This window comes from Manacus vitellinus, unplaced genomic scaffold, assembly GCF_001715985.3.
Source record: "Manacus vitellinus isolate BGI_N305 unplaced genomic scaffold, ASM171598v3 scaffold_43_pilon, whole genome shotgun sequence".
NCBI lineage: Eukaryota > Metazoa > Chordata > Aves > Passeriformes > Pipridae > Manacus > Manacus vitellinus.
The window spans coordinates 6,253,072-6,267,850 of record NW_021940560.1 but is presented as its reverse complement, the minus strand read 5'-3'; the positions used below and the strand labels follow the sequence as shown (position 1 = coordinate 6,267,850).

Here is a 14,779-nt window from a genome sequence, read left to right as displayed (position 1 = left end):
TTGCAAGTTCATTTTCTGCCTTGAAAAAATAAAAAAAGATAAGCTTCAGTGTATTTTCAAGCAAGGATTATGTATGCAGTGTTTGTACTGAGCAAAATGGGTCTTTTATGAGGTATTGGAAAGTTTTTAAACTTAGGAATGAGATGAGACCCCCTTGAGATGATCATCAAAATCCCTTTAATAGTTAAGATTCGGCCTGAGTGCTTTTCTCTACCTTTGCTCTTCAAGTTTGCCAGCAATTTTGCACTTTATAGCCCTCATTATTTTTTTGACTTGCTGGATTTTTATCGAATAATATTTTCATAGACAAATCTTTCTATTTAGCCTTGTCTGATTGTGTTCTCTTGCAAATCCTCAAGTAAGATTCATATGATTACACATGTATGTTCACGTGCTCCAGAAGTGAAAATTACATTGCTGGGTTTTATTTGGGTTTAATTTCTCTTCCTGAATTACTGGCTTAACCACCTCTTATAGTGCCACATACTGCAAGTGGAAATTACTTGCTCAATGTACCTTGAGGGTGATTGGAAGTCCATGCACGTGAGGTGCCTTTTCTGCCGTCGGGCTCTGCTCTCAGAGCAGCACCCTGTGGGACCCATCCTGCAGTACCATGCCAAGTCACTTCCTCCATTTCAAACTCCTATCAGGAATATATTCTTATTTTTACATATTTAACCACATCGTTTTATCCCTTCAGATGATGATTCAGCTGCTTCCCAGTGCAGTTTATTCCATTAACTAATTGCTCTATTAGGACTGTTTTCCTCTTATCTAGCTCGACTTTCTTTTCCTATTAGATTATTGTTCTTTTATGATAATTTTTATATTAATTTGTACAAGTAAAATTAAGTAGTCATATTTCCTGAGGCTTTGGGAGGAATTTTACTGCCACAGAAACATGCCTGGCTTACCTTTAATTTGAAGTGTTGTGGGACTTTTTCTTTTTACCCTAAATTTCTCCAAGCAGTTAGTGATGTGAGTACACTGAGAGGAGAAATGTCTTGCAGCCTTTAGGAAGCATTTAACCAATTTTAGGGACCAGATGACAGTTATTTACTTTTTAATATACAGCAGGGTATGGTTTATATTTTGTATACGGTTTATATTTTTTTGCATGTGATAGGACAAGGGGGAATGGCTTTAAACTAAAAGAGGAGAGATTTAGATGAGGCGTTAGGAAGAAATTCTTCACTGTGAGGTTGGCAAGGCACTGGTTACCCACAGAAGCTGTGGCTGCCCCATCCTTGGAAGCATTGAAGGCCAGGCTGGGTGGGATTCTGAGAAGCCTGGTCTAGTGGAAGGTGTCCTTGCCCATGGCAGGGGTTTGTCATGGGATGAGCTTTAAGGTCCCTTCCAACCCAAACCGTTCTGTGATTCTGAGGTTCTCTGATCTGCTCTTGGGCATCAGGACAGATCCGTGGGAGGAGCATTGCATGGCATTTCTCAACACCCCCTCTCTTGCAGGTCACTGGGGCCGATGCATAGGTGACTGCGGCTCGGGGGGCCTCCGGAGCCGGGCCGTCTGGTGCACCCACGCCGAGGGCTGGACCACGTACCACGCCAACTGCGACCAGCAGCACAAACCCGAGAGCCAGAGGAGGTGCTTTAAGGTCTGCGACTGGCACCTGGAGCTGTTCGAGTGGGAGGTTTCGGGATGGGACAGGTGTGGGCTGGTCTCCGCCGCCGGAGCTGAGGTGGGAGCCGAGGCCTGTGTCACCGCGCAGCACGGGCTGCAGCACCGGAGCGTGCGCTGCCTCCAGAGACTGAACAGGACCGTGGTTGCCAACGAAATATGTGAGTATTTCACACCGCAGCCGCCGGCTGAGCAAGCCTGCCTGGTGCCCTGCCCGCGGGACTGCGTCGTGTCCGAGTTCTCCGGCTGGTCCGAGTGCGGCACGGACTGCGCCAGGAGTTTGCAGCACCGCACGCGGGCCGTCATCGCTCCCCCTCTCTACGGGGGTGCCCCGTGCCCGAACCTCACGGAATCCAGAGCCTGTGCAACTCCTGGCTGTGCCCTTGGGGAGGAGGAGCACTCCTACAGCCTCCACGTGGGCTCGTGGGGCGAATGCCGGCTGCCCCACCCTAAGGACGTCGAGCTGGCCGGGAGGAATATGCGGGATTTGGGTTCGGACTCTGGAGAGCAAAGCACGCCTGGACTTCACGGCTCTAAACGCCACCACCATGCCGGGGAGGTGGAGATTGGCTACCAAACCAGGCAGGTCAGGTGTGTAAGGAGCGATGGAAAACATGCAGTGCTCAGGTAAGGGGGCTTCGGCTTCTGGTTCATCCCCACAGGATTTTTAGGGCAGAGCGCTGGCTCGGCCTGGCAGCACCACAGAGAATGAGCTTTAAATACCTATTTTTATGTGTTTTCTTTATGGACCTCTTTTTGATATAATTCTCTTCTAGCATATGCTGAAGGTTTTGCATTCTTCTAAAATTTGTGACTGTTTAATTCATTTTATATTTTCAGTAATTCTCTTCTGTGTTTTTTGTGTTTTGTTTTTTTTTGTTTTGTTGTTTTGAAGAAATGAAATTATATATCACTTTGTACTGTTGCTGGGACCTGGCTGTGGGAAAGGGAGGTTTCATTCTCAGTCATGTACTGCATATATTTGGCAGAAGAGGCTAAAATTGCACCAACTTAAACTCCCTCATTCTTACAAATCAGCACTGCATAAAATAAGTCTGAAAAGTTTGGCCTTGGGAATTTGCTAGAAGGTATATTTTGGAAAGTAATCAGTGAGCAAACCTGTGATTGTTGTCCTTATTGAGGAGCTTTCCTGTCTGGGTGTAACTCGTGGGTGCTGATACAGGATAGGTGACTGGTATGACTGTCTTTGGTAGAGGTTGTTGATTTCTGTCCTTACCTAATGTTTTATCTAATGATTTCTCTTGGTCTGTGTAGGTTGCTTTGCTATAATTCAAATGTGAAGATTACAGTAAATGCAACAAGTAATGGAAAGATTTATTCTCTGTATTTCTCACATTTGATTTTAAGCTATCTGGGCTCTGCCGTTTGACTCCAGGTTGGATTGGGGCAGGTGCCGGTAGCTACAGATGACTGAGAAATTGATTGACTTCTGAGAAAGTCAAAATTGCTGGAGATCTTCTTGTGTTCTGTTTTTCAAGAATATTGGAAGTTCTTGAAAAATCCTGCTCCTGAATTTTGCAGAAATCAATCCGTAGCTCCTGGCGCTTGCACAAACTCAAACGGCAGAGATTTTATGTCCAATTCTCTACCCCTGTTAATGTCCACAGTGGTTTTGCACACACACTGAGGTGAAAATACACATTCTGCCGCTTTTCTAACCTGCTCTTGTTACACTTGTAGCCAGGGAAGGATTATTTTTTTGTCAGTTGGAAAACATCAGGCTTTGTGAACTGTTCCAGCAGTTTCCAACATCTTGACTTTATTACTCCTTTCTAAATATATGCTGATTCTAAATATACAGATTTTATGCTCATGTAGCTGCTTGACTTTAATGGAGTCACTTGTGATTTATGCTGCTGTGTGACTACCAGCAGGTTTATGTCTGCTAACACTTGTTAGCTGTTCTGCCTCTTGTATCTCATTCCTTATCAGAGGCTCTGGGAAGGGAATCTTGCTTTTGTTAAAATTTCACTGGCTCTGCCTTCACACTCTCACTGCTATATTTGTAAGAATGGGTATGGAAACTTTCTATAAATGTTTTCTCTGCTGTGTTATACATTCAGTTTCTGGATGACAGTGGAGAGGGTGCTGGGAGCTTTGGTTTTAGTGACTCTGTCCCTGATCTAGCTGTCTTTTTCCTTGCTCCTTTCTGAGTTTTTTGCTGATCTAACCCCCTTTTGGGGAGTGTACAGCTCCATTAGCCACCTCCTGGCAGTCTTTTTCTGCTGAGTTTGTGTCTCAGATTTACTGCAGAGCTGAGCCTGACCCATCCCTTACTCTATACTCCAAATACAAGAGCAAAGCTCATTGATTGAGTAGAGGAGGAAAGGTCATGTCATGTTACAACATCCAGCTAGTCACACACTTTTCCTTTCTTTTTCTGGATCTAAAATTCAAAGCTAAAAATCCAGCCCAAAATCCGGTTGGTGTTTAATCTTGGGGCTGGAGTGTCACAGACATCAAATACCCTTGACAGTGACTCCCTTTGAGCATCCCCTAGTAGTGTTCTCCTGGTTTTGTTGTGCAGTGTATTTGCTGCCATTCTTCTGAAGAACAGGCCTGATCTTACAGATGTTGCTGTACGACAGCGATGGTATTTTGGCTACTGATAAAGAAGAGTAAATGCATTTGCATCACCCTGTAGTGGGGTCTGGCAGGAAACCAAGTGTCTGCTGTAAAACGGGAGAGAAGTGCCTTGTTTGTGCTTCTGCATTTTCCTGGCCGAGGTTTCCCATTTCTACCGTCACTGCCGAGTAAGTACCAGTGTAAATTAAATGTCTGGAAAACTGAGGGAAGAGACAGGGATATCCCAGGACATGCTTTAACAGTGGGCTCTGAGCTGCTGGTCTGCCAGGGCTCTGCCGTCAGCCTGCCTTCCACCACTGCCCAATTCTCACAGGAAAGTGGCAGGTAACAGGAGTGGTCAGCAAACCACCCCCAGCTGGCCAAGGGCCTCGAAAGGAGAGGGAACATATGCTCATCTTGCCTCCTGATTTGCAGTGGCAAAGATGCCCAGTTTATTATCAAGGTTGTTTAATTTACTGGTGTCTAATTTCAGGGCTGTAGAGCAGCTGGTGAGGCCAGTGAGCAGCAGCAGCTGCTGCGCTCCCTGATGGGAGAGGATACAGGGTACACTCCTTGGCGGGAAAGAACAGTCTTTTGCCAAAAATTGGATTTTGGTGGCCTTGGGTGCAATCTGTTTTTTAAAGGCTAAAAGGTTGAATGCATTCACTTCTTTTAAGTCATAGAGTCACAGAATGGGTTGGGTTGGAAGGGACCTTAAAGCCCATCTCGTTCCAAGCCCCTGCCTGACGTTTAAGTTTGCCATGTAACCCTGGAAAAGGGACCCTTTGGTTTTACAGTGAACCCTCAGAAGGAGATGAACAATCCTCTGCATTATAAGGAAGACTCTTTTTAAAATTTAAATAATTGGTCCTGTGTGTCTGTACCAGCCTTAAAGGTGCAAGCAAAAATCCAGCAATTTTAAATGTAAAAACTGTAAATAGGAATTACTTGGAGAGGAGCACAAGCATGTGGAAGATTGGATGTTCTGTGTCAGGGAAACAGAGCTGGGGATGCTTTTGATGAAATATCTTTTCAGTCTGGAGGTTCTGCATTTGGCAGAATGGAAGGAAAAGGGGCAAAGAAGAAGGAAAGGGAGCGACAGACCTTTCTGAAAACACCCAAAGTGACAGCAGTTGAACAGCAGAACATCAACAGACCTTGAGAGAGGTTCACTTCTGCTCAGAAATGGTTTCGGTGTAGAAACCTTACATTCATGAAAATAAAAGGAATAACATCAAAATAGGATGATTTGATGGATCTGATCCGAAGCTTTTAAAGACTTTTTTTTTAAAAACTGGAATTTTTTTTCATACTATTTCCAATCAAACTCAGATTTCGGTTTAGTTCAGAAAAATGTTTCCATTTTGTGTTAAATCTCATATCCAGTAACAAATTCAAATATAAGCACTTCCATGCATTAATAAAAAAAAAATCTCAGAAAAAGTTGCAAGGAATGAATGTGCCAGAAATTCTGCTGGTTTTGGTTTCCTGTCTTGTTAGAGTTGTAAAAATGTACTGAATAGTGAGGCAGAGGCACTTGAGTTTGTTTCTTTTTTTTTTTTTTTTAAAGAAAAAAGGTTATTCAGGTTAGATACTGAATTGCAGTTTAGTGAAATGAGTGCCCATAGCTAGACACTGAAGTCCTAAATAAATTTAACCTGATTTTCTAACCTGATGTGTGTGCTCACTAAGCATACTGAGAAGGTAAAGTCAGGATCAAACAGTTTTAGGGTTTTTTTATTATTATTATTTGGATTAGGAGTCTTTTAGGTACATATTTCTTAAACTCTTCATTTTACATTTGAGATGACAACAGTGATATAATAGAGTTGGATTTGGGTTTCTGTTTACTTTGCCTTTGTAAGTGAAAATTCAGGTCAAACTCAGTCAAGGGACAACCCATCTGTCAAGGCGGAGGTGGAGCAGCATTCAACTCTTTTGTTTGCCTCTGTAATTTAAATTTCCATTATCCATTTCCTAGTGGATTGTGCGTAACCACTGTGCTGATGTACATTTTTAGGAAAAAAATATTTGCAGTTTCAGTGTTGACATTCTTCTGTTCTCTGGGTGAATACAAAATTCTGCAGTCCAGAGCTGGAAATGCCGTGCTGTGATACGCTATTTGATGGTTATGATTCCGATCTGGGAGAGGAGTTTTATGTTCATGTTCCTCCTGGCAGATGTAGGAATCAAGCCTCAGTGCTCAGGCTTCAAAACAATTCCCAAAGCTGTTGGAGAGGAAGGAGATTTTATTTTCTAGTGTTCTTTTCAGAAGTTTTGTCTGTCATTTCCTTTGCTTTCACTGAAAGCATGTGAAACAAAGGAGCAGTGATGGCTTTTTCGTTTCCATAAGTAACTTTTTGGTGGTCAAGCATTGTAATAGGATGCCCAGGGAAGTGGTTGAATCATCATCCCTGGAAGGGATTGTTCAAAACCCATGTGGTTGTGGCACTTGGGGACATGGTTTAGTGTTGGATCTGGCAGTGTTGGGTTAATGGTTGGACTTGATGATCTTAGAGGCCATTTCTAATCTTAATGACTCTCTGATTCTATGCTTGTTGAAATAGTGTCCAATAATGGCTGTGTTTTTCTCTGTTCTCAAACTGTGATGGGATCCAGCTGCCTCTGTAACCCCAAGATTTGAGACTCTGCCTGGGCAGTGCAAATGTAAGCCAGCATTTTTTTTAATTAAAGCAGAGGATCTGTTGCATTAAGTTTTGGAGACACCAAATCTTAGACATCTTTACTGATGTTTGTTTGGATTATAGGACCCCCAGCTCCCTTTCCCTTTGGTCAGTTGTATGGCAGGCAAATATTCCCCATCATCACCACCCTGGTGCAGAAGGGGCTGGTGTTTCTTCTGCCAAAGAAACCTCTGCTGCACAGATTGAGTATATGATATTGCCAGTCCCCAAAATACCCCTGGCAGCTCTGGAGGTCCCTAAAATACGTTAGGAATCCTCAAAAGTATGCCTGCTAACATTGATTGCCAATTTCTAAGGGAAAAAAGTTATTTGATGCTGTTAGAAACATGGCAAGATTGTGTCCATTATGAGACCTTAATATTATTAGCCAAGTGCAAGGAGCAGGTAGTGTGTAGTCCAGCAGCCTGCAGGGCTGGATCCTTGATTACAGCATAGGGACCATTATAAAAAAAGAGAAAAAATGAAAATGGGTTGTTATCAGTGTGGCTTAGCTCACTCCAGGATTGTCTTGCTCTGCAACACATGGGTTTGAACACACATTCCCCAGTCAGGCAAGGTACTTCCCAGGAGCCTTCCTGAGCTGCTGGGAGAGAGCCTGGCTGCAGAAGTGGTACCCTGCCCTCCTGGTGCTGCCTTTGTACCAGCAGCATGGCCATGGTGACAGCTTCTTAGTGTGTCAAATTATTTTGGAGATAATCCTTTCAGTGTAAAAGGTTTAACAATAACCACCTGCCTCATCCTGTAATGTGAGGAATTGCATTGGTACGGTTGGGAGAGGAAACCAGGGGTAATTTCTGTGCTGTGCCCAACCTGATTTAGTGATGCACAGCTCCTGGATGGTCTCTCTCCTTTTTCCAGCTGATAGACATGTTCCCACTCATTTCCTTGCAGTGGATGTGACGGCTCTGTGACTGTAGGGCATGTAGCACAAAGGCACTGAGCTGCTGGGAAATGTGCTATTTTTTGGTGAACTACTTTTTGTCCAGAGCAGAAAGGTGGTGTGGTTCTGCTTGGGGCTGCACAATTACTGTGTCTCCTGGGTGTGTGTGACTGGAGATGGAGGAAACGAGCAGAGCTGCTCCATGGGAACAGCCTGGAGGGATGTGGAGCTGCACAGCCAGAGTGGTTGGTACCTGGAGCTGCTTTCCCTCCCCCTCTCTGCTCTTCTGTGTGTAGCTCCAGGACTGTGCAAGTGTAAAAGAGGCATGAGTAGGTTTCCCTTGGTCGAGTGTTTTGTGGTTTTTTAATAAGTGGTTTATTCCCCTTCAATACACAAGAGGCTAAGAGGGCACTCTGCCACTTGAGGCTCCGTGCTGCTGCTGACTAATGGATCCATCCTGCACCGCAGGCACCGCGACACAGGGATACAATTCCTGTAGTGCTACAGTGGCAATCCAAGTGCATAACACAGAAAAAAGCATCAGTAGTGTAAGTACTCTATTATGTCACAGTTCCCAGATCGACTCCCAAGTAGAAGATCTAACCTGAGACATTAATACATGGAAAATTAGTTCGAAAACAGGGCTCTTGTAGTACCTCCTGCCCCCAGGACCTCCTTCCTCTCCCTGCTGGTTTGGATACAGCCACAGCAGCACAAATACGTGTCTCGTTTGCAGCCTCAGATCAGCGAGTGTCTCACATGTCTGGGCTTTATCTGTATTAGATCGTCCTAAATACATCTGCGACATGAAAGGCTGTGTCTGAATTTCATGCAAAAGAGTGTTTTTACATTTGTCTTTGTGTTGCTTGGTGTCACAATTAATTTGACTTGGACGCTCTGAATGAGTAGGTACAAGTTAATTAATTTTCTTTCTGTTAGGCAGTTGCTGTAATTCTCCCTCAAAAGCCTACTTGAGCAGGATGGAAATTGCCAGCTCCCTGTCTTATTCACCTGGAGGTCAACAAAGTTACCCTCTTATTTTGTAGCAGGAGCAGTGGAGAGATTTTCAGGGACAGAAACAGCTATTCAGCCCTTGGCAAAGGCTTTTGCCAGTGCAGGGATGATTTCTCTGCAGGGGTGGCTTTTGCAGCCGGAGGGTCAGCGCAGGTTTGAATCCATTAGGAGAGATATTGTCTGGCTAAGAATTGGGACTAGCAATGTACATTTCAAAGAAGACCCCAAACCAGATTTTTAAAGGCTTCATTTTGTTCAGTGCTTCAGTAAAGATCGAGCAAGACTTAAATCTCTTTTGCAGTGGTGCAACCCCAAAAATGGATTTGGGTTTTCGCACTGGTATCTGAATGGGGAGTTTTGATCGCACTTTAAAATCTGAGATCAGTTACCCTCTGTGCTATGTTCTTAGATAAACTTGAGTTTTCTGGTACCATCAGTTAGGGCAGTGTTTTGTCTGTGCTACTGTTTGATCTACTCAAAATCAGGAATTATTCTTTCTTGTTAGTGTTCGTGGCACTAGTGGCACATCTGTTAAAAAAATATTGAAAAGGAAATAAGGTGACCATTCGTGTGACTGCACCTAACCTAATGTTCCAAAAAAAAGACTCAAAATCCCTTGGTTAGTAAGTACATGTATAATGATTAGTACTTTTCAGTCCTTGTTTCCACAGAGCTGATGTTTTGTTCCAGAGACAGCTTTGCAATCAGTTGCATTTGACTTGTAACAGGGGAATGAGACATGTTTTTAAATTGTAAGCAAGAATATTTTTATTTTGAGGGGTCTATGAACATCACAGGCTGTTTGTACTTTATGAAGTTGTTTAAATAAACCTCAGTAAATTCATGCTCATAGCACCTGTGTGATGAATGAGTTTTATTCTGGGTGAAGACATTAAGACCAAAAGTTGTTATGCTTTTTTCTTTTTTTACATTGGAGCACAAATATAAGCCACTAAATGCTGTATTTTGCAGGTGGTTGAGGTTCTAGTCAAACTTGATGTGTATCAGTGGGAATATTCCTATTGACCTTTGTGAAAAGGGGACCAATTTGTAGGCTGGAGAAGCGAGTGAATGTCCTTTATCTTCTCTGCTCCTGCCTGTGAGGCTGCCTGGCAATCCTGAAATGATTGCCCCAGTCTATTTTCTTTGGAAGGAGTTAGGTTGGTCAAACTGTGCTGTAAGTAGTAACAAGGGAGGTAATGGCTGGTTTCCTGGCAGCAGCTCTGGATTTCACACCTTTTAAGTGTACCTGTATTTGCTCCTTACAGTTGGCAAAAGCTTGACCACAAGTAACTGGAGACCGGAGAAGACAAATTTAGAGTTCACACTGACTTCATCATGTGTGGTCTTAATTTCAGAGGCCAGTTTGCATGATCTGTATAACACTATGCAGAAGTCAGAAAATCTTGTTTTCTTTTTTCCTGGTTATTTCTTTTTTCTGGGTTTCATCTCTGTCTGCCCCATCCTGTCCTCCATGATGCTTCAGTGGTATCTCTGCTCATACATCCCTCAGTCCTCCTTTGGTATATCCTTTTGTCCTCTGCTACCTCAGCTATCCAAGGTTTTTGAGACAAGAAAGGCTTTTTTCCCATTTTGGGGGAGGAGAGGTTACCTTCTAGAGTCACAGAATTGTTTGGGTTGGATGGGATCTTAAAGATCATCTAGTTCCAACTCCCCTGCCATGGGCAGGGACATCTTCCACTAGACCAGGTTGCTCAAGGCTCCATCCAATCTGACCTTGAACACTTCCAGGGATGGGCCAACCCCTTTAGTTGGTCTCTGGTCAGGGTGAGGTGGAGCAGCCACAACTGTGCTCTCTGGAGTCTCCCCCAGCACCCTCTGGGCATGAGAGCCATCAACTGGCTGAGACAGAAACGGAGGAGCAAGGAAGGATGGTGTCCTTAGTCTGCAGGGTTGTCTTCTCCCAAAAGTATTTGCTTCATTTGCCATACTTTTCTATATTGTGAAAATTTATTGTAACCTTGGAACTCTTAAAAATGTTATTCTGGGACTTTGTATCTCGATACCAAATCTCAAGAGTTGGCAGTTCTTAGAATTTGGTTTCCTACTATACTGGGCCTTGTGTGGTGTCTCGACGTGCTGCAGAGTGAATGGGATCGTGTCCTGATGTCATCAGGAGTAACTGAGTCCCAAAATATAGTCCCAGTTGCAGCATTCCTGGGTCTCTGGTGGTTTGTCAGGTTTGAAAACCCTCTAACCTTGTTTGACAGCATGTGTTTGATAAGAGTCTCAAAGAATTGACACTGTTCTTATTAGTGTGGGACTAATTGTTTTTTAAAAGAGCAGAGTTTCTCAGCAGGACGTGCTGACTCCTGGTTGGACAGATGGATAGGGGATATCTCATCCTGTGTATGAGCTGTGGGAATGGTTACCAGTGACATTATTTTTCTTGAGCTTGCATTTTGTTGTCCATTCTGGATAAACTGTGAAATTCTAACTACAGAGGAGCAAATATAATGCCTTTCTCATCTGTTTAACCCAAAATAAATGAGATATATTATTTACAAACTACTTGTCCTGAAACACTGCACCCAGAGCTTGCTGGAAATGTGTTATGTGCACTGCATTGGAGCTCCTCTGACTTTCATTGTATTCCTGTTGATGCAGATCTTCTGATTTGCCCAAAATGGCCATAGATTTCTTCTTTGGGGGTTTGGCTTGAAAAAGAAGAAAGGAATTTTTTAAGCAAGACCTTCTCAGCTGTTGTACTGTGTTCTTGTCGCAGCCTCTGCCTGCAGGATCCCGTCCCTGTGACCGCCAAGTCCTGTGTCATCCCTAAAGACTGTGAAACATCCCAGTGGTCCCCGTGGAGCTCCTGCTCACGGACCTGCAGCTGGGGAGATCCCACGCCAGGATTCCGGAGCCGGCGCCGCAGCGTGCGGAGCGTGGCCGTGGGCGCTGGGAAGCCGTGCCCGGAGCTGGAAGAGAGGGAAGCCTGCAGCGTGGGAGGGAAGGAGCTGCTGCAGCCCTGCCCCAGGTATGGTGAGAGCTTTTAGCCCAGTTTTTGGAAGTAAAGAAGCCCCTGTTTGCTGACTTGCCTCGTGCAAAGCAGATCCTCATTGCTTGGTTTGTGCACGGAGAGGGTTGTGTGTTGTGCTTTCTGTGTCTAAGACATCATTGATTTGATCATTGTTAACTATGATTAGTGGTGTTATTTATTGTTAGTAATGTTCTTGTAATTGTTTCTATTGTTGTTATTGCTATTACAATAATTACAGTTACATATGGAAAATTAATTTAAATTACATCCACTACAGTTTATATTTTCATATTTTAAAAACTGGGAGCAGAGACTCTCGTTGTCTGAAAGAGCTTTGGTACTGATTGCTGTTTCAGAGAATTTCCTCAGCTGCACAGAGACTGGGCAGGTCTCTATGACTGTGCTTTTAATGGCTTTGAAATTGTAATTTTTACATAAGATTTAATGATTCCTCTTCATCTCTCCTTAAAAAAATCCCAGTCCTGCTTGAGGAAAATGGGAACTGATCAGAGGTAATAGCCTGGACTTTACTCAACTTCTCTCTGGGTACTTCTTGAAATGGGAAACTTTGCAATCCCTGAGAGCTTGTTTGGTTTGTGGCAATCTTTGTTCTGGCAGAAGGAGAGGATCTCCCCTTTCTGGTCTGCAAACTCATGCCATTGTGCTTGGCCAGGCTGGTATGGGAGGTTGATAGTGTGATTTGCAAAGCAAATAAAATATTGCTTGATTTTTTGTGTGACATGTTTTCAGATTGATTGTAAAAAGCTTTGGGATTGATAAAATTTTATATACATTCAGACAAATCTCCCTGTCTGTGCATGAGTGTGTTTAACAGGAGATCTGTTCAGTGCTCAAGTCATGAGTTTCTGGGGCTTTGCCAGACACTGCCAAAACCTTTGATAAAGCCTTTGCAAGATATATTTCTTAGGAAGGCATCACCTGTAAAAGTGTCTCTGTATCATTGTGCTCATTCAAAATCAAATGCTGATCATTTTTATGCACCCTGCCAGCAGAAGAGAGGAAGTATGAAAAAAAAAATATTCTGTTGCTTGATTACATCCTCCGAAAAAGGCTCTTAGAGAGTGATTTTTGCTCCTGCCCCAGCGCACATCGATTTCAAAGACAATAGATTAGCACATTGTCTTGCTGATTTTGTGCAGGAGGGTGGGTGCAGTGACACCTGATTGGGGGAGACTGGCTGGGTTGTCTTCTCCCAGAAGTGTTTGCTGCATTTGCCATACTTAATCAGGGAGCGAACAGCCGTGGGGCTGTGCCCACTTTCTCACCTCTGCTTTTTGACATTGCACTTTACTGAAGGGCAAACGGCTGTGTAGAGACAGGAGAACCCAAAAGGTGAGAATCTGCGTTAACACTGATAAATTTTTGGAGGTGCCACTCTTTCTGTAGAAGGAAACCTGTTGTTCTGTCAGTGTATTGCTGCTGTGCCCAGGTTTTCGTGACTCTGTGAACTCTAAAACCTTCCCCATCTTTCCATGCCTCCATACCTTGAGGCAACACCTCCAGGGCAGTATCTGCAAGAGCAGGAATAAACTGCCTAATGTGCCAGCTCAGAAAAATAACATTAAACTTGCAGGTTAATAGAGCCACTTAGCTAAAAATATTAAAAAACACAACTCTGGTATTTAGTTAATTGATATTTCTAGGGATGTAATATCTCAAAATGCAGGTGGTAGGCTATGACCTTCTCATACTGTGCAGTGTTGAGGAGAATTTTGCAGTAGTGCCTGGTTAGTAGACTGATTTTTCCATTCAGTACATACAGAAACAAGCAGGGATGAAAATCTGTAATACTGCAGTATGTGCTGGGGGTTTACCAGACATAAGGCTGTGTGGACCAGAATTTTGTGTGAGTGAACAGAAACTCAAAATTTAGATGTTATTTAGGTGTCAGCAGCTGGTAAAGTATACTATTGGTCCATAATACAGTTTACAGCCTGGTGATTTGGTGTTGCTCTTTGGGAACTGGTGACAAAGCTACTGGCAGTAGCTCAGATTGGAAAGCAGTGGCTTTCAGCCCTAGAGGGATGGAGTGTTAATCCCTGTGAAATAATAAAAGAAGCCTTTGATGCTCCTATTCTCCTTATTTCACCATATTCTCTTTGCAGTGTAATACCTAGAAAGATTATGCTTTTTCCCCCCTTAAATATATGACACTTCATTTGTGGCTTTGCTGGGGCTTACCAAACAGTTATCTTTTCTTTCTTCCTCTTACGAGAAGATAATGAATTTAAGGAGATTCTATAGCAGAAATTAAAGGCTCTTTCCTTCATTTGTCTGGTCTCAACACAAGCCATTCCTTTTTTCTTTCTTGTGTTTGACTAATCAGATTAGTCTTAAAATTTCTTAAGGTGAGACTTGTATTTACTTTTCCAGTTCATGGAAATACACTCTAGGCTAATTTCTGGTTTATTTTGAGACAAGCAGCCTTTCCTTTAGCTTTATTCTTTGGGCAAGAATTTTCAAATGCGTGCTGCAGGCACAGCAAAGAAAATGGGTAATGACACAGACCAGAAGCAGAACAAGCCTCTGAGCAGGAGAAGGAAGGGGACTACAAACAAATTCTTTTTATATTAGGGAGAATATTAGGAAGAAATTCTTCACTGTGAGAGTGCTGAGGCCCTGGCACAGGTTGCTCAGAGAAGCTGTGGCTGTCCCATCCCTGGAAGTGTCGAAGTCCAGGTTGGATGGTGCTTTTAACAGCCTGGTGTAGTGGAAGGTGTCCCTGCTATGGCAGAGGGGTTGGAACTGGGTAATCCATAAGATCCCTTCCAACCCAACCCACTGGATGATCCCACAGTTCTCTAGAGGCTGTTCTTTAATGCAGGGGCAGAGAGCACCCCATGGGTGAATGAAGGGACATGTTGTGGGCTACATCCTCCCACATGGAAAAGCAACAGATAAAGAGGTAGCACTTGCAGAGTTGTACTCAGCAGAGT

General features: G+C 43.5%; 1 protein-coding gene across 1 annotated transcript in view; it reads left to right on the top strand.

Moving 5' to 3' along the window:
* The window catches only part of THSD7B (thrombospondin type 1 domain containing 7B), a 264,674-nt gene that overhangs the window by 60,642 nt on the left and 189,253 nt on the right, over positions 1-14,779 (top strand). Inside the window, exons 3-4 of the mRNA XM_029962200.1 lie at positions 1,468-2,263; positions 11,568-11,819. Of these exons, the coding sequence (XP_029818060.1) occupies positions 1,468-2,263; positions 11,568-11,819 (1,048 nt within the window). The remainder of the gene's footprint in view (positions 1-1,467; positions 2,264-11,567; positions 11,820-14,779) is intronic.